The following is a 23,442-nucleotide window of genomic DNA, read 5'->3' as shown; positions in this document are numbered from 1 at the left end:
GAGCACCATGTCTTCAGATCTCTTCACAGCCTTGTCCTCCAGAGTTTAGAAGTGGAGGGAAAAGATTAAAGGCAATCTTCTTGTTTTGCTATTTGTTTTTGGACCTAATCTGGACCTAATTTGGACACACAGGCTGTAACTGTGTGTTTTTCTCCGGTGGTGTGGGGCACTGTGTGAGTTTAAGCACCAATCACACGCGTTCACATCTACCTGTACTTCTGTTCCCAGAAGGAAGACCGTGAGTGAGTTGTCCAGGTCCTTGGCAACTTGAACAAATAATTGAACAAAATGCACAAAGTAACAAAGGAACAAAACACAGGAAGGAAGCATCAAAAGCAGAAATTTATTAAGGTAAGGAATAAAGCGGGTGTGGGCTTGAGCAAATGACTCAAGGTCATGGTTATGACGTTTTCTGGGTTTTAACTACTCCTTTTAAGGTCCCTATCAGCTACCACTGATCTGGATGAAGGATTTGGTCCGTGGCTAACTAAAGGCTTAGGTAAATTGGCACCCTATGCAGATGAAGGGATGGCCGGTGCTTGGCCTGCAGCCACTCCAAGGCACCTTCCCTTTCCATCTGAGAAGTGGTAGAAGGGGAAGGGTTGTAGGGAGAGTAGCCTTTGAGCGTTTGCTACTCAGGTGTGGGGAGATGGGATTTTTTTCTTTTGGTTTAGCTGTTGGAAGTTTGCCTTAAGTGGCCTTAGGGTCCCTGCCTCCAGACCTTGGTTTTTTTTTCTTTTAGGAAGTCAGCACAAATTGGCCTTAAGTTCTCTGCCTCCAGACCCGATTCTCCTGCCTCCCTTCTGTACAAACCATTGGTCATACATAGTTCATCCTAAACTCACCTGGTAATTGGGGCGGTCTTCTGTATACTGGTTGGTTATATGCAAAGAAACAATAAACTTCCAACATCATGATAGGAGGCAGTTTTGCAACTTAGAGCCAGGTGCCTGTTGCAGGTAAGCCTACCTTACCTTCAGCTCTAAGTCACTCTCAATCTCTTACAGAAACAGTGAGATAGGGTACTATCATCTTGGCTATATATATATATATATACATATATATATACACATATATATATACATATATATACATATATATATACATATATATATACACATATATATATACATATATATATATACATATATATATATACGTATATATATATATATATTTTTTTTTTGAGACGGAGCCTTGCTCTGTTGCCCAGGCTGGAGTGCAGTGGTGCAATCTCGGCTCACTGCAAGCTCCGCCTCCTGGGTTCACGCCATTCTCCTGCCTCAGCATCCGGAGTAGCTGGGACTACAGGTGCTCGCCATCACACCTGGCTAATTTTTTTGTATTTTTAGTAGAGACGGGGTTTCTCCATGTTAGCCAGGATGGTCTTGATCTCCTGACCTTGTGATCCGCCCACCTCAGCCTCCCAAAGTGCTGGGATTACAGGCGTGGGCCACCGTGCTGGGCTGGCTATTTATATTTCAAAGCAATGGATACCTACTCCCTAAGCCCTGGGCTGCAGCAATTCTGCTTGCCCTCTCCTGGTGGCCTGTGTCCTCTCCCAAACCCTGCCATCTACCACTGAGGCACAGCCCACAGCTGGCAGCTCACATTTTACATGGAACACAACTGCCACAGATGCACTGCAGTGCCGCGTTACAGAGCGGGGTCCCTGAGCTGCGGGAGGAGAGCCTGCAGGGCTCCTGGGTAGAATTGCACTTTTGCGATAGGGGGAACAGGAGCAATGTTTCAGCCTCAGTTTCTGTTTATAATAGTGACACAAAAAGAATATTGTTGGATACACAGCATGGATCTAGATAGAGGAGCTCCAGGAGTTCTCACTCACAGACAGACACCATGTGATAGTAATAGGGCTTAGACACAGATACTCAGAGCATTGAAGAGAAAGACAGCTCTCAGTCTGAGTAAAACTGTACTGAGAGAAGAAAAGAGGTTGAAAGAATCTTAAAGACAAATTCAGATTACATATAACATTGGTCAAATTGACCGGAAAATATTCCCCCAAGGAAGTTCTTCTCTAAACACCTGAAAGTGCAGTACTACTCTCAGCATGAGACACACAAGTATTATGAAGAAAGAGAGCTTATTCTGAGCAGAATTTCCTCCTCTGCTGCTCTCCCATCTGCTGGCCGTTGGATTGGGAATCTATACTGTAACACACCTGACAACCTCCACCGGCACTATTTGATGAAGAATTGGAATTCGCTCTATTCACGTGGTAGAGTTATATCAGAGACTGCAAGATAGCTAACTAAAGAGGTACTATGATTCTTGGGTGGCCACATCAACTGCATTTATTTGTCCTGGAATAGTGGCATTCCTAATTTAGTAAAATAAAAGAATAGGCTGTAAAATTATGTTGACCTATAATTATACCTATAGGATCAATTAATAAGCATGTCAGGTTAATATCTACTATAGCAATGTGGTAGTAAATTTTCTTTGGGTATTAAATATAAATGTCTACATATAAATAATTTTAATATACTAGTCATAATGTATATATATTTAAAATTATCTGTAAGCTTAATTACAATATTTTATAATACTTTATATTTCAAACAAATTAATACTTATATTAAAGTTATATAAACTTAATTCAAACAAATTAATACTTATAATAAAGTTATATAAACTTAAAGCTATAATGCTTTATATTTCAAATTAATAATATTAATATTAAAATTACTATTTAAGAGGTTTATTCAAAATAAATACTGTGGCCTTATAGTCACACAATTGTAGAAAATACTGTTTAATTTACATGGATGCATGTTGTATACTAAAGACTACACAAAACTATGCTAATCTTTCTTAAGTAATAAGTAGAAACCAAGGCACAGCTAAAAATTCCACTGCTCAGTTTATACCCTAAACTGTTCTTGCTTTTGCAGCGTTAAATACTTTAGGCTCCAGATATTATCACCTTTAATATAATCGCCTTGGATGATTAGTTTTCTGTTGGAGAAACTTAGTGTCTTTTACTCTTCATTACTCTGTATTGCTGAATTGAATCCTATTCTTTGTGCTCAACTTTTGTGTGACCTTAAAATGAGCTTTATTATTCTAAACACATCTGTGTCTTCTTTAAAAGGCTGAAAATGGGGGGGGGGGGGGCGGGGAACCAAAACCTTTGCCAAATCAAAAGCAAAAACAAAGTAATGGTTCTCAGGTCCTAGGTAAAGAGAATCCTGAGTCAAAAAAAAAAAAAAAAAAAAAAAAAAGTTAAGGTTTATTTAGCTGTTAAAATAATTTGTATATATGTATATTTCAAAAGAAGCAAAGAAAAATGTACATGTAGGCTAAATGCTTTTTAAAGAAAAGCAACAGCCGGATTATGGACATGATCTTGAACTTCCAGACATCTGAATTTCAGTATACACTGGATTTAGGTATCTAATGGGTGATCCTGGACACACTGTGTACACATAAAAGAGAGACTGTGGGGAAAAATGTAGAAAAGAGAAAGGAGCCACCAAAAATCCATGAGTGGGGGAGAGTAAAAGGTAGGTGGAAGGACTGATTTGTGTTAAAGATAATGGTCTAGGAGGGGCTATACTCAGAATTACTCCTGTGTCCATGCAAGCAGTTGAGATTATTAACAGGTGGTGGAGAGAACAGATTGCTGCTGCAGATTCAGTGTCTGAGGGTAGAACTAAACTAGGATACCCATGGGCACTTGTGTAGGTTTTTGGCAAGAAACTAGAAGAGAAGGCACTGTGATGGGATTGCTGAGGGCGGTACTTAGTTCTGGGAGGGACATGGCCACATTAATACCTCCTAAGAGTATGTTTGTAAGTGAGTGAAATGTATGTGATGGTAGCTGTAGGTGAAGGGGGTCTGTTCTGAAGTTTTTAGTCCCCTCTCACCCGGGGAGAAGATCTGGAATCACAGGAGAATGTGTAGTGTGACAGCCTATATACAGGAGAAGAGAGCCTTTCTTCCCCAGACACCTAGTCTTTCTCCAGCTCCAGCCCCTGTGATGTCTTCTTCTTTGTTCTTTCTTTTTCTTCTTCTTCTTCTTCTTTTTTTTTTTTTTTTTTTTTTTTTTTTGAGATGGACTCTCACTCTGTCGCTTAGGCTGGAGTGCAGTGGCACGATCTCGGCTCACTGCAACCTCCGCCTCCTGGGTTCAAGTGATTATCTGGCCTCAGCCTCCTAAGTAGCTGGGACTACAGGTGCCCACCACCATGCCCGGCTAATTTTTGTATTTTTAGTAGAGATGGGGTTTCACCATATTGGTCAGGCTGATCTCAAACTCCTGACCTTGTGATCTGCCCACCTCAGCCTCCCAAAGTGTTGGGATTACAGATGTGAGCCACCGCACCTGGCCGATGTCTTTCTTCGAACACTACATCTGTAGAGTTTGAGGAATACAAAGCAGTTCTCCAACACCAACTAGTTGTTTAACATTTTACATCTCACACCACCCAAAGTCCGCACAGGCCCTAGAGTCCAGTGCTTAGTCCCACAACACTGCTCTTACTGCAGATGCCAGTCACAAACTACAAGTACCCATACATACTTCTGAACTACTAACAAATGGGGACTCCCATAACCCCCTTCTCAAGTTTAAGAATTTGATTAAAATACTCACAGAACTCAGCCAAACACTGTACTTGTGTTTAACCATTTATTATAAAATATACAACACAGGAGCAGTTGGAAATGGAAGAAGGGTATGGAAGCTACAGAGCCTGGGCAGGCTGGGAACCCATAGGCAGGTGCAGTTGGGGATAGGATGAAAGGGGATTGGTGCAAACTTTCTAAGGATAAAATTTTTATTGTCCTGGGGTTGTTTATAGACTTTGTCAAATAAAGCAAATTCAGATTTAGGTAAAATTTAGATATACATATAGCCTTAATATTATATATGTATTTTTGTAATACTTTGTAGTTTATAATGTATTTTAGTGGCAATCTAAGTTGAAATCTAGTTTATTTTTAGCTACAAATACCCTCCAGGAAGGCAAGTTTTTTCTTTTCTTATTATACTTTAAGATCTAGGGTACATGTGCACAATGTGCAGGTTTGTTACATATGTATACATGTGCCATGTTGGTGTGCTGCACCCATTAACTCATCATTTACATTAGGTGTATCTCCTAATGCTATCCCTCGTCCCTCCTCCCTCCCCACAATAGGACTCGGTGTGTGATGTTCCTCTTCCTGTGTCCAAGTGATCTCATTGTTCAATTCCCACCTATGAGTGAGAACATGTGGTGTTTGGTTTTCTGTTCTTGCGATAGTTTGTTGAGAATGATGGTTTCCAGCTGCATCGATGTCCCTACAAAGGACACGAACTCATCCTTTTTTATGGCTGCATAGTATTCCATGCTGTATATGTGCCACATTTTCTTAATCCAGTCTGTCACTGATGGACATTTGGGTTGATTCCAAGTCTTTGCAATTGTGAATAGTGTGCAATAAACATATGTGTGCATGTGTCTTTATAGCAGCATGATTTATAATCCTTTGAGTATATCCCCAGTAATGGGATGGCTGGGTCAAATGGTATTTCTAGTTCTAGATCCTTGAGGAATCGCCACACTCTTTTCCACAATGGTTGAACTAGTTTACAGTCCCACCAACAGTGTAAAGTAGCTAAAGAAGATGTTTGCCACTTTCTCTTTTTGGACTGTCCACCTTGTGCTCTTTGTCCCTCACCTGAGTGCTCTGCATCTTGTCACCTTTCTGCTCACCGATTCTGTTTTGTAGTAGCCTGGAGGCTGCCCCAGGAAAGAGGCCCCAAACAGTTTAGCTTTTACTTTCTCAGTGATCCTCTGACTTTTAGCTGATTGCTTATTTAACTTGCCATTGGTCCAAGTGACACTGAAAAAAGAGATGTCTTGGAACCTAGTATTTTTGTACCTTAATTATCAGAAACGATCAGCAATAACCTCTCCATCATTATGACTAGGAGTTGAAATGTGGTATTTAACAGCCCTACATGATAGGATCAGATCTGCCTGTTTAGTGACAGCCTCTTTTATGACAACCCCTGCAAACAATTAGCCTCAAGATGGAGAACATGAGACATTTTCTTAACAGTTTTCTCTCATTTCTTAACCTTAAGGTCATCTTTGATGAGCTGATATAGGGCAGCTGGACACTACTTTCTAAACCCAGTATGTCACTTTTTTCCTGAAAGAGTTTTGTCATAGCAGTGTGAAAATGGACGAATACATTACAATACACAAGTTATAGCCTCCCCATTTCCCCTGTTCGGTCTGACTCCCTTTTTTGCAGCTTAATTTGTTTTATAGAAGAGAAACTAAATAGGAGGAAATACTTTACATAGAGGCTTCCCTGATGCTTGGTCAGGATAAAAAATTTAAATGGGTTACTATATGTTTGATTGAGGAAAAGACAAAATAGGGATGGCACATAATTGATTACCCTTTTAATGCAAGTGCCTCTTAATATTAGGCTTTTCTTAGCTGGGGCTGAACTCTCCCCTGTCAGTTCGAGCACCCCATAAGAACACAGTCAGACTCCTTCCAGTTCTGGTGAGGTGTGCAACATGTTATTAATTTCTTCTAGTTTTCCAGAGCTTTCTAGTGTCCTGTCATCATCTTCTCCCTGCCCTTCGAGTCCTGGCTTACATACATACCCCACTCTCGAAACATCCGAGCTTCACCAGAACAACATGCAGTGGGGCCTCTTATCAGCTGGCAAAGTTGAATGTTTGCCCTCTCTGGGAAGTAACAGATGATAATAGGGATACTATATAGGTATATGTACCCCTTTCTATGTCTGAATTAGCCATATGCAAGGAAAAACTAAAACAGTTTTCAGAAGTTCCAGGAAAATTCATAGACAAATTTGAGAGGCTAATCTTGATGTATGATCTGACCAGGCAAGATTTGCATATATTTATGTTCACCTGCTGCATGGTAGAAAAGCAGTGTATTATGGGAGTGACTAGAGCACATGCTAACAGGGTGGCAGCCTGCAACCAGGGATCTGACACCTATCAAGTAGGAAGCACAGCAGTGCCTGACTAGGACCCAAAAGAGAACTAGAATCTAGAAAAGGGAAATGAATTAGGAAGAAAGTAGGACATAGAGAGAAAAAATTATGATCATTTGACTCCTTGAAGAAATAAAAAAAGTGTGATAAAGCTTTTTAATTTTTATAAAGTCTAGAAAATTGCTCAGGGAAAAGATGAAAACCTAGCCTTATTACAAGGGTGGATAATTTAGACTTTGAGGACATACACTAACACTGACCCTGACTCAAAGAAGGGACAGGCATTGCTAGGAGTTTATTTTATAGTCCAGTCTGCTTCTGATATCTGCAGGAAGCTGCCAAAAGCAGCCTTGGGCTTCCAGACTCCCATGGATCAGATTTTAGACTTGGATTTTGCAGTTTTCCATCACAGGAATAGGGCAGAGAAAACATAAAGCAAATCTCCCAAGAGGCCCAGCTTCTAGCTGCAGCCTTGTGCTCTCCACGACTTCAGAGGCAGCCCTTTAACCCCTGGCCCTCACAGAGGAAGTGAGAAGGTAAAAGTCCCAGTCCGTGCCTCTGGGCCACTGTGCCTTGCATATAAATCAATGTGCCTTCTGTAAGAAGGTCGGCCACTGCCAAAGGAAATGCACTGTGCTTCCAAGGGAGTCATCATCAGAGCTCAGCAGACTCAAAAGTGGTAGAGCCTGATGCTTCATACCTCCACTCCCATTGGACTATTATCTATCAAGAGATGTAGGGGCCTCAGGTGACTCTTGAAGTGGCAGGTAGGAGCATTAACTTCTTATTAGATATGGGAGCAGATGACTCTGTCCTGATTCAATACAATGGGCTCCTGTCTTCTCATGATGGACAAGCCCAAAAGCACTGCTTTTCATATCTTCTAAGTTGTCCTCCAGGGCCTCTGGGTTTCTCACCTGCCTTTTTAGTACTGTTTGAATGCCTGACCTCTTACTGGGGAGAGGTTTATTGACTCAGGAGACCAAGTCATGGTCACCTTCACAGATCATAAAGCATAGAGAGTGTTACTTTTGTTCCTGACCCCTCAGGGGAAAAAAGAAGTTAAGAATGAGCTGTCACATTTACCACCTGAGGTGTTGTCTCAAGTAAATATTGAGGTTTGGGCCACACAGGCTCTGGGAAACTCACTACACACCTCCTCCATTCAAATCCAACTTCAGCCTAGTGCTCCTCGCCCTCAGAAGAGATAATACATTTTAAGGCAAGAAGCATGAGGGGGAAATTCAACCCCTTATTGCCAAATTCTTGCCGTATGAGTTACTAAGGCCGTGAGAGTCTCCTTACAATACTCGCACGTCACCAGATGAAAAGCCTAATGGCATGAGTTATGAAGGCCGTGAGAGTCTCCTTACAATACTTGCATGTCACCAGATGAAAAGCCTAATGGCAAGTACAGATTTGTCAGAAACCTTAGAGCATTAATAAATGCAGTTGTCTCCATACAACTCATTGTCCCCAATACTTACCAAGTCTCAGGGGATGCAAGCTGGTTTACATTCTTAAATCTGAAAGATGGATTTTTCTGCATCTTATTGCATCCAGATTCATAATATGTTTGCCTTTGAATGGACTGATCCAGATACACATTCAGCCTCAAAACTAACCTGGACAGTCATCTCTGAAGGGTTCTGGGATAGCCCCCACTTATTTGAAAATGCTCTAGCTAAGGACTTAAGAAATCTACAGTTGGAAAGGGACAAAATTATTAGTATGTAGGTGACTTGCTCATTGCTAGCTCAACTAAAGAAGACTCAAATAATAATACTGTTAAGTTGGTAAATTTTCTGGGAACTTGCAGATACATGGTATCACCATACAGGGCACAGATTTTGACTCAAAGACTTAAATATTTGGAATCTATCTTAACCTCTAGAACTGATCAACATCCCTAGAAGATAAAACAGTTATTTTAGTCATCCAAGGGTCCCAGCCCAACAAATGACTGTGGACTTTTTAAGGAGATGGCTGGGTACTGCTATTTATGGGTACCCAGATTTGGATATGTAGCCAAGTCTTTATATGATACACCAAAGGGAAAGATTTAGAACTCCTAGAATGTAATTAGAACTGCAAGCAAACCTTCATTACTCTCAAGGAGAAATTGGGCTCTGCTGCAGCCATGGGAGTCCCCAAGTTAGAGGAACCATTTTTTCCTTTATGTAGCCAAAAAGCAAGGCATAGGCCTTGGGTAATCTTGTCCCAAAACTGGGGGACATTCCAAGGCCAGTAGCCTAATTTTCTAAGCAGATAGACCAGGTGGCCTCAGGGTGGCCTTGATGTCTTAGAGCTATTGCTGCTACCACTTTTCTAGTAGGCAAAGTTAATAAACTAACATTAGAACAGCACCTACAGGTTTTTGACCCCACACCAAGGGAAGGTGGTCCTAGAAGCTAAAGGGCACCAGTGGATAATAGGAGAATATTTATGAAAGCATCAGGCCTTATTGCTAGACACTCCAGACATAACCCTTAAAGCCTGCCAAACCATAAACGCAGCTACCTATGTGCCAGAGTCCACAGGTGCTCCTAGCCTTTCCGGCATACACGTTGTATTAGTCTATTCTCATGCTGCTAATAAAGACATATCTAAGGCTGGATAATTTATATTTAAAGAAAGAGGTTTAATTGACTCACAGTTGCACATGGTTGGGGAGGCCTCACACTCATGGCAGAAGGCAAATGAGGAGCAAAGTCACATCTCTTACATGGCAGCAGGCAAAAGAGCTTGTGTAGTGAAACTCCCCTTTATAAACCATCAGCTGTAATCCCAGCACTTTGGGAGGCCAAGGCAGTGGATGACCTGAGGTGAGGAGATCGAGGCCAGCCTAGCCAACATGGTGAAACCTCATCTATACTAAAAATTAGACAGGCATGATGGTGGGCACCTGTAATCCCAGCTACTCAGGAGGCTGAGACAGGAGAATCACTTGAACCCAGGAGTCAGAGGTTGCAGTCAGCCGAGATCATGCTACTGCACTCCAGCCTGAGCAATGGAGCAAGACTCCGTCTCAAAAATAAATAAATAAATAAACCTCCGATCTCATGAGGCTTATTCACTGTCACAAGAACAGCATGGAAAAGACCCATCCCCCGATTTGATTACCTCCCACTGGGTCCCTCCCACGATATATGGGAATGATGGGAGCTACAGTTCAAGATAAGATTTGACTGGGGACACAGCCACAGCATGTCACAGATTATGAAATAAATTTACTCTAGGAGGCCAGACTTAAGAGAGATGAATCCCTTGACCATCCCAAAGAAGAGTGGTTAACAGATGCAAGTTGTTTTATGCATCAGGAAAACAGGAGGGCTAGATATGCTGTTATTAGTCAGCACAAGAGAGTCAAGGCACAAGCCTTGCTGGCCTCTACCTCAGCTCAAAAACCTGAGTTAATTGAACTTACTAGGCCCCTACAGTTGGGAACGGATTTAAAAGTTAACATTTACACTGATTCCAAGTATGATTTTTTTAGTGCTTCATGCTTATGCTGCAGTTTGGAATGGGTAGGGACTCCTGACCCCCAAGGGCTTTTCCATACAACAGCATTCAGATTTCGAGCTTGTTAGAATGCTGCTTTGCTGCCAGAAAGTGACTATAATTAATTGCAGAGGACATCAAAAGAGAGACTGACCATGTAAAAGGAAATGCCCTTGTAGATGCCACAGCCAAGGCCCCTGCACTGAAAGGGCCAATGAAGCTTATGGGCGTGCTGGTCAGCATGCATAGAACTGGGCCAGAATACTCTGAAGAAGAACAAAAATGGGCCAGGGATTGCATTTCAGTCCAGGGCCCCTCTGGCTGGCTGAATGATGGTAATAAATTACTAATGCCAAGTACCAATCATAGAAATATAATTCAGCACTTTTATGATTCTTTTCACTCTAGAAGGGATTCTTTGTTTTTTGTTAACATCTTGTTTGTTTATAGGGGTAAATCTTTTCAAGACACTAAAACAGGTGACTCAGCACTGAGAGCTTTGTGCCTGACATGACCCAAACAGCCAGCAATTTTCTCCTTTTCCAGTTAAACCTGTCCAAAATTGAGGAACCTATCCAGGTGAGAACTGGCAACTCTAATTTACTCAGCTGTCTTTCTACAGGAGATTCGTATATTTGCTAATGCTCACTGATACCTTCACTGATTAGATTGAGGCATTTCCCACCCCATCTGAAAAATGTTTGCCAGAAGAAATAACTCCTCAGTTTGGGTCATCTAAAAGCCTGCAAAGTGACAATGGCCCATCTTTCACAGCAGGCATATCCCACACCTATCCTCAGCTTTAGGAATCCAATATGACCTTCACTCTGCATGGAGACCGTGGTCCTCTGGAAAGGTGAAAGGGCTGATCCTACTCTAAAGAAGACTCTAGCTAAATCAGAGGCCTGACTATGTCTAACACCCATAGCTTACTGCAGGTTTGAACTGCTCCAAAGTCAAACTTAAAACGAAGTCTTGTTGAGTTAACATACGGAGGGCCTTTCCTAACCACAGATCTCCTAATAGAGGACAGGACTCATCAATTACAAAAATATGTCCTCAATCTAGGGCAGGTGCAAGGCACTCTGTGAGTGTTGAAACTGGAGTCCTCCTCTCCCATATGGGAGGAAAATTCAGTTTCGGGTCAGCTAGGGATTTAGTCTTAGTAAAGACGTGGGAGGAAGTTCTGCAGCTGACCAGCTTTCCCCAACGTGGAAAGGACCACAGCAGGGACACCTGAGCTCCCCAACAGACGTTCAACGCCAAGGGACTCACAGGTGGGTACACCTGTGTGCAAGTAAAGCTGTTGCTTATTCTGGGAGCCCAATGCGAGGCTGGGGGAGGTGGGCGCGGGGCTATTTCAGCGTTGGCGGAGGGCGGGCTGGGTCACTGCGCGTCTGCTCCTCCTCCTCGCGTCTCTCCTGCCGCCCTGATCCCGCCTTAGCCATGAGGGAGATCGTGCTCACGCAGGCCGGGCAGTGCGGGAACCAGATCGGCGCCAAGGTTGGCAGCGGTGCCTCTGAGGGCCCAGCTCGGGCCTGCGGGTGGCCAGGGAAGGTGTTGGCAGTGGTGGGGGCGGGGGCGGGTCCCTGCCGGGGACGCGGTGGGACTGGGCGGCTGGCGAGGTGGCCGGGGTGGACCCAGGGACACGGCGGCCTAAGGATGGGGGTGCGGATGGGGCTGGGGGTGGGAGAGGAGCTGGGGCACCCCCGTGACTGGCCCTGGCCTGTCCGGCCCCTCCCGTCTCGCAGTTCTGGGAGGTGATCTCGGACGAACACGCCATCGACTCCGCGGGCACCTACCACGGGGACAGCCGCCTGCAGCTGGAGCGCGTCGACGTGTACTACAACGAGGCCTGCGGTGAGACCCCCGACCTTCCCCACCGCCCTCCTGGGAACGCGGCCCTCCCCTCGCTCATGCCCTCCCGCCCCTCTCAGGTGGCAGGTACGTGCCCCGCGCTGTGCTGGTGGATCTGGAGCCGGGCACTCTGGACTCTGTGCGCTCGGGGCCTTTCGGGCAGATCTTCAGGCCGGACAACTTCATCTTCGGTGAGCTGTGGGCGAGGACTGGGGTGCGGCTTCTTAGCCGCTCAAAATCTAGGAGTGCCCCAAGGTCGTCGCCGTGGGAATTGTGGAGCCAGGGCCCCAGAACACCCTCCTATCCTCCGAGTGGAGTGGCTCCATGTGCCTCCTAAAGAGGCTTTGGGAGGAAGGCCCAGGTGTCTCCTCAAGGTCAAGAGCTACTGATGTCAACTCCCTGCAGGGAGCTGAGCTGGGGGCCGTGGCTACTGCCTTCCCTGAAAATGGGCAGGAGCCACCTGCAGGGAGGTCTGTCAGCCTGTCTCAGGTTTGACTCCTGACTTAGTTTCTAACAGGGAGGCTGCTGTCCTGTAACTCTGGGGGAGGGGTTTCATTTGCTCCATCTGTAGGGAGAACGGTGCGCTCACCTCACATGACACTTGGCCCCTTTTGCATTATGGTGACCACTGATGACCGTATACCTGGCCATCGAGTGACTGGCTGTACTGTCTTACAGGTCAGAGTGGGGCCGGAAACAACTGGGCCAGGGGGCACTATACAGAAGGCGCGGAGCTGATGGAGTCAGTGATGGACGTTGTCAGAAAGGAGGCTGAGAGCTGTGACTGCCTGCAGGGTTTCCAGCTGACCCACTCCCTGGGTGGGGGGACGGGGTCTGGGATGGGTACCCTTCTGCTCAGTAAGATCCGGGAGGAGTACCCAGACAGGATCATAAACACATTCAGCATCCTGCCCTCGCCCAAGGTGTCAGACACGGTGGTGGAGCCCTACAACGCCACCCTCTCCGTCCACCAGCTCATAGAAAATGCAGACGAGACCTTCTGTATAGACAACGAAGCGTTATACGACATCTGTTCCAGGACCCTGAAACTGCCCACGCCCACCTACGGTGACCTGAACCACCTGGTGTCTGCCACCATGAGCGGGGTCACCACGTGCCTGCGCTTCCCAGGCCAGCTGAATGCTGACCTGCGGAAGCTGGCCGTGAACATGGTCCCGTTTCCCCGGCTGCACTTCTTCCTGCCCGGCTTTGCCCCCCTGACCAGCCGGGGCAGTCAGCAGTACCGGGCCCTGACGGTGGCTGAGCTTACACAGCAGATGTTTGATGCCAGGAATATGATGGCAGCTTGTGACCCCCGTCATGGCCGCTACCTAACGGCTGCTGCCATTTTCAGGGGTCGCATGCCCATGAGGGAGGTGGATGAACAAATGTTCAACATTCAAAATAAGAACAGCAGCTACTTCGCTGACTGGCTCCCCCACAATGTCAAAACAGCCGTCTGTGACATCCCACCCCGGGAGCTAAAAATGTCAGCCACCTTCATTGGGAACAACACGGCCATCCAGGAACTCTTCAAGCGTGTCTCAGAGCAGTTTACAGCAATGTTCCGGCGCAAGGCCTTCCTCCATTGGTATACGGGCGAGGGGATGGATGAGATGGAATTTACGGAGGCGGAGAGCAACATGAACGACCTGGTTTCTGAGTATCAACAGTATCAGGATGCCACAGCCGAGGAGGAGGAGTTTGAGGAATATGCTGAGGAGGAGGAGGAGAGGCCTAGAATTTTCCTTTTCTAGGTAAAGTGGGGAAGCAGCGTGGATTCTTTACTGTGTTCTAATTGCCATGTGTCACTACGCACTTGTTCGTGTCTTCACCTCTCCTCCTGCATTTTAAAGCATTTTTATAGTATACGATTTTGCTGAATAAAGTATTCTCATAGCATCTGGCTTCACCTCCAACTTCTATCTATGGGCCCTCCGGCTATGGCTGCCAGGTGCACGGTTGTCCTGCAAGGCTGAAGCTGTCTGGATTTGTCGCGTACCCCGGAACAAGCATTCCAGTGGCTCCAGGAGGGGTCGGCATGGGCTGTGGACATGGCAGGCAGGCTTCACATGAACCTGGGGATGCCCTGGGCCTTGGGCGGCTACGTGGTGGAAAACCTGTTCTGAAGGCAAGCCTTGGCTTATCCCATGTTCCAGACTTCTAGGGGACCAGCTGGCCCTCTGTTTCTGGAACCCTAAAAATGGTCAGTGACCCTGGTGGGCAATGTCCCCAAAGTCCCATCTCAGGGTAGGAATGTGGTCAGACAGCTGGCTCTGAACCAGCAATGAAGGGTGGGCAAGTAGGACCCCAGCCATTCCATCACCATGACGGCCTGGGTGTGTTTGTGTGGCCTCATTCTCTTGAGGGTGGGCATGGGATATCTGGCAGGGACTAGTGGGCAGAAATCAAGCCCAGTGTATACTCACATGCAGTGACCCCTATGTAGAAGGGGATTAGGTCCTGGGGGCCATAGATGGCAGTTGCTGGGCCTGTGTGCTTGGGGCAGTCTCTCCAGAGGCACAGATGGGGTTTCTGAACAGGACCTGGGGAGACAGGCAGGTGCTCACAAATGCTGCTTCCCCCAACTGGCAACCAGTGAGAAAAAACCCCCCAGTGGAGGTCTGACCTGCCCCAGTCTGGAGGGCTGATGCTCTCTGGAAAGGTGGCTAATGCATACTGTCTGCTGTCTCCCTGTCCCCCTCTCCAAAACTTCAGGGCAAAAATAACCCAAGATTGTCAGGATGAGACTGGTGAGGGTGGCACCTTTGCGGATAGGCCCTTTAGCCTGGCAGTCTCCTCCCCAGGCTTCTTTGGGAGCCTGGACTTCAAAGCCTGCTTTGGGGAAGCTGTCAAATAAGATGTACGTGTGAGCTGGGTGCCGGGCAGCATGAACAGACGGTGTTCCTCTACCTGGCTCTTGTAGAGCTTGTCCATGGCCTATGTGATGGTCTCTTGGTAATTCCCACCCCCACCCCCATCACACAGATAAGATGAAGCCAGCATGGCCTGGGGGTGGGCAGATGTACAGGTTCTACCCCAGGTCCCCTGGGCATACCCACCTGCCTCAGACATGTTGGGGAAACAGGTGAGGCCCCTTTTTGTTGTCTGAATGTTGGCAATGGTCTATTGCAGCCAAATGGGAACGGGCAGGCAGGAGAGTGCCTCATCTCAAAAGAAGTGGCTCCTGGAAGCAGCTGGGAGGGGGCAGAGGTCCCTCATACTCCCCCAACCTGCTCTTGGAGCAGGAAAAGGGGCCTCTGTGACAGCCCTGCTCAGTGGCTCTCACTCTGAGGGGTGTCCTTGCCCAACCCAGGTGCGCACCCATCTGAGATGGCCTTGCATGGACCTGGTTGGGAAGGTTCAGTTGCAGCAACAACTGGAACCTGCCCACACCTAGTGTCTCCACTCATGCGTGGGGCTAGATGCTCCTCCCTCCTGTAGTGGTACAGCCAGAGTGGCAGAGGGGGCAAGTCACTGCTGCAGTTCCCACCTGGGTCTGAGTGGCAGTCAGGCTTGGTGCCCATGTATTTCCCAATTACCTGGTTCCATCTGGGGGCTTCATGGACAGGAGTGGTGCTTTTCCAGGCCTCTTTTCCACATGCCAGCTACAGGCCCATGTTTCCCAAGTTTCTGGAGCCCCTCTTCCAGCCTGGCAAGCATGGCATGTTGTAGGGGAAGGACATCAAGCCTACAGGCAGCAGAACCTGTCTGGGTATGTTCTCTATCCCTGGAGGCCCCTGGTTGTTTACCTCTTTGGGTGAGAGTCGGCTTAGGATCTCAACATTCTTGTAGGACTTCAGAACTGTACAGGCAGCGGCTCAGGAGGCAGCAGGGGCTGGGACTGGCAGCTAACCAGTGTAGTGGGGGTTGTAGGGCTCAGTTTGGTCTTGCAGGGAATTCAGGGAGGCTTGGATTCGCTGAAGCTATAGATAAGTTTGGGCTTGGATATGGAAACAGCATGGAGCTGGGGCTCTTCTGCATGCTGGAATCTGAGTAGTTGCACCCTGGTGCACCCACAGGTGTTCCCCACCTGGAGCACAGCTGTGGATAGAAGCCGGGAAAGCTGTGGAGGGAAGAGGAGGAGGAGGGTGTCTCAGGGCAGCCCCAGCAGCCAGGCAGGGCCTCTGCAAGTGAGATGCAGATCCAGCCTGTTGGCCACTTAGCAGCTGCTTGGCCGGTTGCAAACCACATGATCTCTGTTCACCAGTAAATGGGGGTTACAGAAGCACTTTCCTTCTGGGACTTCTGAAGCTTGAAGAGCAGCACACATCACGTGCTGAGAAAGCACGGAACTCAGGCAAACTTCTCCAAGAGCACCTCATCAGAATAGCATCCAACCTGTACAGGACACCATCGAATCTCCCCATCCCTCGTTCCAACCGAAGAAACCAACCCGTACAGGACACCATCGAATCTCCCCATCCCTCATTCCAACTGAAGAAAAGGGAGTCTCTGTCCTAGGGGAGCGAGCACAGGCCTATCTATGCAGTGGGCACATGACCTAGGTCGGGGGAAGGCCCTTGGATACATGCTGGTTTCACCAGCTGTCTGTGGGTTGGGTTTGGCCTGGACCCCTGTACCCCAGGAGGCCGGTAGCCCCCTGCATGGGACAGGACTGGGAGGTGGGTGGGATGGCCGAGTTTTGAGGGAAGCCATTATTTGACCTCATGGGAAGTGGTGCAGGTGGTTGTTGGTGGCTCCGTTTTGCAGGACTTGGGTGATCACCCAAGGAGTGAAAATTGCCTTTTTATGAGAAATTGCCAAAATTGATGTGAGCTCATCAGTTGAAAAGGTGAGTAATGTGGACAGGCGGCTTCACCTGCCCCTTCCCCACAAGTAACTGGTGTTCAGAGGTGGATTTGTTTCCTTCCCAGCCTTTCCCCTTTGCATGTAGCTGTGTGCACATACTTTTGTGTGTACACACACGTTCCCTGGAGGGGTTACTTTTATTTTTTTTTTTATTTGGGGGGATAGCTAGTGAGGCAGCCTGACACTCGCTTATCTTGTCTTTTAAGTGTGGAGTCCTCTATGGAGTGGGCATGGGGAACTTACTAGGGGGCCTCTGCCGGCTGTTTGGCTGCCCCAGTTTCTGCCCTTCACAGACATGCTGACCACCTGGTGTGACATTCAGTGGCCTTGTTTGCAGCTAGTATGATGAGACAAGTGGATCAGGTACGTTATAAAACTGAGAAAGCACACAACATGCAGAGGGAAAGGAATAATGACCATGTGTATACTGCTCTGCTAAAGTCCACATCACATGACTGAGATGACAAACACTTTTTCACCTAAGATTTGGGCCCTGAGACAGGGCATTTATGTTTTACTTTTTATTTATAACAGTTAGAAGAAATACTACCAGGCTTTCTTTTCTGTTTTCCCCAACTCCCACTTTACCTCTCAAGTTTACCTACCTCAGAGAGAAAGCAGAGCTCACCTGGTTAATGAGAGCCTGAAATGATTTCAGCCAGGTCACTGTGTAAAGGTCATACTGCTTCTGTCTCCTTGTGTGTCATTTGCTCAGCTCAAGTATTTCGTAGCTCCCTGTATACACTTAGCTGTGTTACCCTCCTAGCCTGCTTTCTTGGTTTGATACATGCCTGAGAGCATGTGGGAGCACTTAAGGTCTAGGGTGATGGGAGGACTGTTCTGCCCAGCCCAGCTCATCTCTCCAGCTCAGCCTGCACGCATGCCTTCCTCCATCTGATTCCAGAGCAGGGGGTGGGAGGTCTCACACTGACCTCAATCTCAGCCTGCATGTGTGCCTTCCTCCATCTGATTCCAGAGCAGGGGGTGGGAGGTCTCACACTGACCTCAATCTCAGCCTGCATGCATGCCTTCCTCCATCTGATTCCAGAGCAGGGGGTGGGAGGTCTTACACTGACCTCAAGTTTATGGACTTTTTCCACCTCTGCTTTCCCATATCTACAACTTTTTACACCTCTGCTTTATCAATATCTACAACTTCTTTATCATCCTAAACGGAAACACCATACCCATAAATAAGTCTTTGACTAGAAGACTGATGCATTTTACTCCATAAAAATTAAAAATTTATAGGCAAGAAAAATGCCTCAAAGTCAAAAGTCAACAGACTGGGGAGATAGATCTGCAACATACATGACAGACAAAAAGCTAATTTGAGATATATATATATGTATATATATCCTAAATTATTAAAAGACCAACAATTTTCCATTATTAAAAGAAAATGGACAAGGGATGTAAAGAAACAGTTCAAAGAAACACGTAGATTTAAAAATATTTGCTAATTTTTTTTACTGTGGTAAAATATGTAAAACAGAAAATTTAAGTACATTAAGTACAAATACATTGTTATGCAACTATCACCACTATCCATTCCAAACCTGTCATCACCCCAAAGTGAAACTCTGTATCCATGGAACAATAGCTCCCCTTTCCCTTTCCCCCATCCCCTGGAAACCACATCCTACCACATCTGTGTCTGTGAATTTAACTGCTCTAGGTATGCTATAAAAGTGGAAAGCACAGAGTATTTGCATTTTTTGGTGTTAATCTTTTCAAGGTTTATGTTGCAGCATTATTAGAATGCCTTTCCTTTTTAAGGCTGAATAATATATCATTGTGGGTATTGATCATATTTGCTTATCCATTTGTCTGTACATGGACATTTGGGCTTTTTCTACCCTTTGGCTCTTGTGAATGCTGCTATAAATGTGGGTGTGCAAATTCCCACTTTCGGTTTCTTGGCGTATATACCCAGATGTGGAATTACTGGATCATGTGGTGATTACTGTTTTCCACAGTGGGTGTGGCATCTTACTTTCCCATCAGCAGTGTGCAGGAGTCCTGACTTCTCCACATCCAGCATTTGCTGTTTTCTGGGGCTTTGTTGTTTTGGTTTGCTGGTGGTGGTTTTTTTGATGGCAGCTACACTTATATGTGTCAGTTGGTATTGCATTGTGGTTTGGATTTACATTTTTCTCATGATTAGTGATGCTGCACAGTTTATACTGTGCTTACTGGTCATTTATCTTCTTTAAAGAAATGTGTATTTAAAGTCTTTGCACATGTTTAAATTGGATTGTTTTGTTGTTGTTGCTGAGGTCTTTATATAACCTGGTTATTACTTATCAAATATATAATGTGTGAATATTTTCTTTCCCTCCATGAATTTATTTTCAACCTATTGATTGCATCTTCGGATACATAAAAGCTTTTCACTTTGATGAAGTTCTTTTCATGTATTGTTTTTGTTGTTGTGTGTGCTTTCACTGTCATATCCAAGAAATTATTGCCAGATTCTACATTATGAAACATTTTTCATGTGTTTTCTTCTAAGGGTTTTATAGTTTTAGCTCTTACAATTAGATGTTTGGTCCATTTTAAATTAAGTTTTTTATATGGTGTAAAATAAGAGTCCAGCTTTATTGGTTTCCATGTAAATACTCATTTTTAACACCATTTAAAAATATACTGTCCTTTCCCCATTGAATAGTTTTGACTTCCTTGTTAAAAATCATGACCATATTTTTTGGTTCTTTTTTTCTATTGCATTGGTCTTTATGTCTGTCTCTATGCTGGTACAGCATCATTTTGGGCACTGAAGCATTACAGTAAGTTTGAAACCAGGAGGTGTTAGTTCTCTAACTTTGTTAGTTTTTAAGATTGATTTGGTTACTTGGGGTTTTTTGAGATTTCATCTGAATTTTAGAATAGGATTTTCTATTTTTTCAAATATTAGAATTTTTATAGTGATTTTATTGAATCCGTAGGTGACTATAGATAACAATGGCATCTTGACAAGGTTTTGTCTTCCAATCCATTAACATATGATGTTTTTTCATTTATTTGTCATTTTAAATACTTTTCTGCAATGTTTATAGGTTTTGCTGTGCAGGTTTTTCATTTCCTTGGTTAAGCTAGTTTCTAAGTATTTTATTTTTTTGACACTATCATAAATGATACTGTTGTCTTGATTTCTTCTTCAGATAGTTTGTTATTGTAGAAATACAACTGATTTTTGTGTGTGGATTTTGTATCCTGTAGTTTTGCTGAATGTTATTTATTGCATCTGATAGTTTATCTCACAGAAACTAAAAGATTTTTAATATATAAGATTATGTCATCTGTGAACAGAAAATTTTACTTTTTTAAATATCAGAATATCTTTTATTATTTTACTTGCCTTATTGTTTTAGCTAACTAGAACGTTCAGTACTATATTAAGTAAAAGTAGTAAAAGCAGGCATCCTTGTTTTTGCTCTTAGGGTAAAAGCTTTCAGTATTTCATTATAATGTTAGCTGTGTGTGTGTGTGTGTGTTTTTTTTAAATATAACATTATGTTAAGGTGTTTTATTCCTTTTTATAGTTTATTAAGTATATTTTATCATGCATGTGGGTTAAATTTTGACAAATGCTTTTTCTTTGATTAAGATGATCACATGAGGGTTTTTTCTTCTTATGTTAATGTGATATTACATAGATTTTCACTTGTTGGAACACATTTTTATTTCAGAAGTCAATTATACTCATTCATACTGTATAATCCTTTTAATGTACCACTAAATTTGAATTGCTGTTATTTTGTTGAGGATTTTTGCATCAGCATTTGTAAGGGATGTTTGTTTGTAGTTTTCTTATGGTGCCTTTGTCTGGCTTGGTGTCAGGGTAATACTAGCCTCATAGAATAAGTTAGAAAATGTTACCTCCTCTTCAATGTTTGGAAAAAGTTTGAGAAAAACTGGCGTTAATTTTGCTTTAAACATTGGGTAGAATTCAACGGTGAAGCCATCTGGTCCAGGCTTTTCTTTGTTGCTGAGTTTTTGATTACTGATGCCGTCTTCTTCCTGAATCTCCTTGTTGAATAGGTTTTTAGTAGGTTTTTTGTTTCTAGGAATTTGTTCATTTTATTTAGGTTATTCAATTTTTTTAGTGTACTATTCCTTGTGGTACTCTCTTACATCCTTTATTTACTCAAAAAATTTGGTAGTAATGAACTCATTTTGAGTTTTGTAATTTGAATATTCTCTTTTTTTCTTAGTCAATCTAGTTAAAGGTTGAACTTTTTCAGAGAACAAACTTGGTTTTGTTGATTTTTGATGTTGTTTTTCTATTCTCTGTTTCACTTATTTCCACTTCTATCTTTACCATTTTTTAATTTGCTAGCTTTTCATCATTCCCTCTTTTCCACTCTGTTTTTAGTTCATTAGGTATAAAGTTAAGTTGTGGATGTGATGTCATTTTTTAATAATCATTTGTAGCTATAAATTTTTCTCTTATGGTACAGTTTTTGACATATCTCTTAACTTTTGGTGTTTCACATTTTTAATTTGTCTCTAGATATTTTCTGTTTTGTGATTTCTTTTATCCATCCTTGAGTGTTCAATACCTGTATTTTTAGATATAAAATGTGTAACTTACAGAATTTTCTTGATTTGTTACAATTTTATTTGTTGTAAGATTTATTTCAGAATTAAATGTGTGTATTAACATTTGTTATGTTCTCATAAACTTTGTAATACATGGAGATTCCTGATCCGCATATGTAAGCCTCTACATGAAAATTATTTTGAAGCATTTAACCTTCTGTTTTAATATTCCAAATGTCTAAATGAAATTGAGATTTTGGTTTTTGAGATGAAATCATGGTAGGTGATTAAGAAATGCTTAAAAATTAGCCAAAACTTAAAATTAAGCTAAAGTTTACATTCAAGATTCAACCTGAATGAGTCACTCTGTATTGCTGGTAATAAAAAGTAAGTGTTTAATGGTGTAAAGCAAACTTCAGAGAATGCTTTTTTCCCCCCCAGTTGACATCAAATTGAAAGCTGTGAAAAATTTTTTTGGCCTTATGAACTTTTTACTTTAGAATTCCAACTTTTTCTAGTTAAAATTTTTCTAAACAGATTCCTATGTATTTGAAAGACAAATGATTTTTTTAGTTGAAATGCTTAAGAAATTTTTAAGAAGTTAAAGCTGCTGTGCTTATTCTTGCTTTAAATAGTTTATTTAATATAACTACATTTTAGCAGTTTGATTGTTAAGTTCCTGTAAACTTTGGTTAAGAAGCAGAAAGCATTATGTGAGATTTTTGACACATGCTTTCAAGGAATCTCTTTTAAAAATGTTAAAGGTAGAACTATTTAATATAAAATTGAATCTTTAATTATGTGTTTGCATAATTTGGAAACCTATGTCTCACAGCTTTTTTAATGCCCAAGTATGATATATATTTTCCTTTAGTAAGATGCAGATAATAATTGTAGTGACCTTGAGCTAACTATATGCCACATGGCATGCTAAATTCTTTATGTATATTTATCTTCTAATCTTCAGAATTGTCTAATAAGTTTGACAGTTTTAGTGTCTCCATTTTTACAGCCATTTCATTATACAGTCTCATCATTTTTCTGTGCTTGATTCTTTATAATTTGTCTTTTTATGTGCTTTTATTCCCAATAATAAACATTTAGAAATTAGAAATTAGAAAACTGAGATTTAAAAATGGAATAAATTGTCCATGGAACACCCAGCTATAAGATGCAGAGCCAGGATTAAAACTGGCATCTGCCCGATTCTAAAACCTGTGATGGTAACCACTGTAATTGCGAAAAACTTCCTTGATCATTCTACATAAATTAACTTATCTGTCTCTTTCTTCTCTCATTCTTCATTGTTGTTCTTAGTACTCATTACAACTTGATGTGCATCGTAAATTTTTTTATAGAGATAGGGTCTCACTTTGATAATCATACATGTATATTTTTAATTTGATATCTTTCTCTCTTGCTCTTTCATTCACTGTTCTAAAACAATTCCAGGCATTTGTATGTGGTTTGTAGGTATTGGTTGATACTTAAATGAATGAATGTAATTAGTATATTCTGCACAGCATCAGTGCATATATTATTAAAGATGTTATTGATTTTGTGTTTTTCTCTTTTTATATTTTTCTTTCTATATTGCAACAGTCCCCAGTCTTTTTGACACCAGGAACTAGTTTCATGGAAGACAACTTATCCATGGACTGGGCAGGGGGATGGTTTCAGGATAATTAAAGTACTTTACATTTATTTCAGACTTTATTATATTGCATTATAATA

General features: G+C 43.2%; 1 protein-coding gene across 5 annotated transcripts in view; it reads left to right on the top strand.

Moving 5' to 3' along the window:
- Positions 1 to 14,253, top strand: part of LOC119618167 (tubulin beta-8 chain-like) — an 81,424-nt gene extending 67,171 nt beyond the window's left edge. The window contains exons 1-6 of one of the 5 annotated variants that reach the window (XM_073014038.1): positions 4,068 to 11,073; positions 11,714 to 11,771; positions 11,939 to 11,997; positions 12,246 to 12,354; positions 12,432 to 12,542; positions 13,030 to 14,253. In XM_073014038.1, coding sequence (XP_072870139.1) covers positions 11,941 to 11,997; positions 12,246 to 12,354; positions 12,432 to 12,542; positions 13,030 to 14,108 — 1,356 coding nt within the window. In that variant the 5' untranslated portion in view covers positions 4,068 to 11,073; positions 11,714 to 11,771; positions 11,939 to 11,940 and the 3' untranslated portion in view covers positions 14,109 to 14,253. Of the gene's footprint in view, positions 1 to 228; positions 352 to 4,066; positions 11,998 to 12,245; positions 12,355 to 12,431; positions 12,543 to 13,029 lie in introns of those variants that run through there. The other 4 variants (XM_073014036.1, XM_073014037.1, XM_073014034.1 and 1 more) reach the window with 4 other exon arrangements.
- Positions 14,254 to 23,442: the final 9,189 nt, after the last annotated feature.

This window comes from Chlorocebus sabaeus, unplaced genomic scaffold (assembly GCF_047675955.1).
Source record: "Chlorocebus sabaeus isolate Y175 unplaced genomic scaffold, mChlSab1.0.hap1 unalloc_scaffold_159, whole genome shotgun sequence".
Classification (NCBI taxonomy): domain Eukaryota; kingdom Metazoa; phylum Chordata; class Mammalia; order Primates; family Cercopithecidae; genus Chlorocebus; species Chlorocebus sabaeus.
Note: the sequence above shows the minus strand (reverse complement) of the source record. Positions and strands in the feature narration are given on the sequence as shown.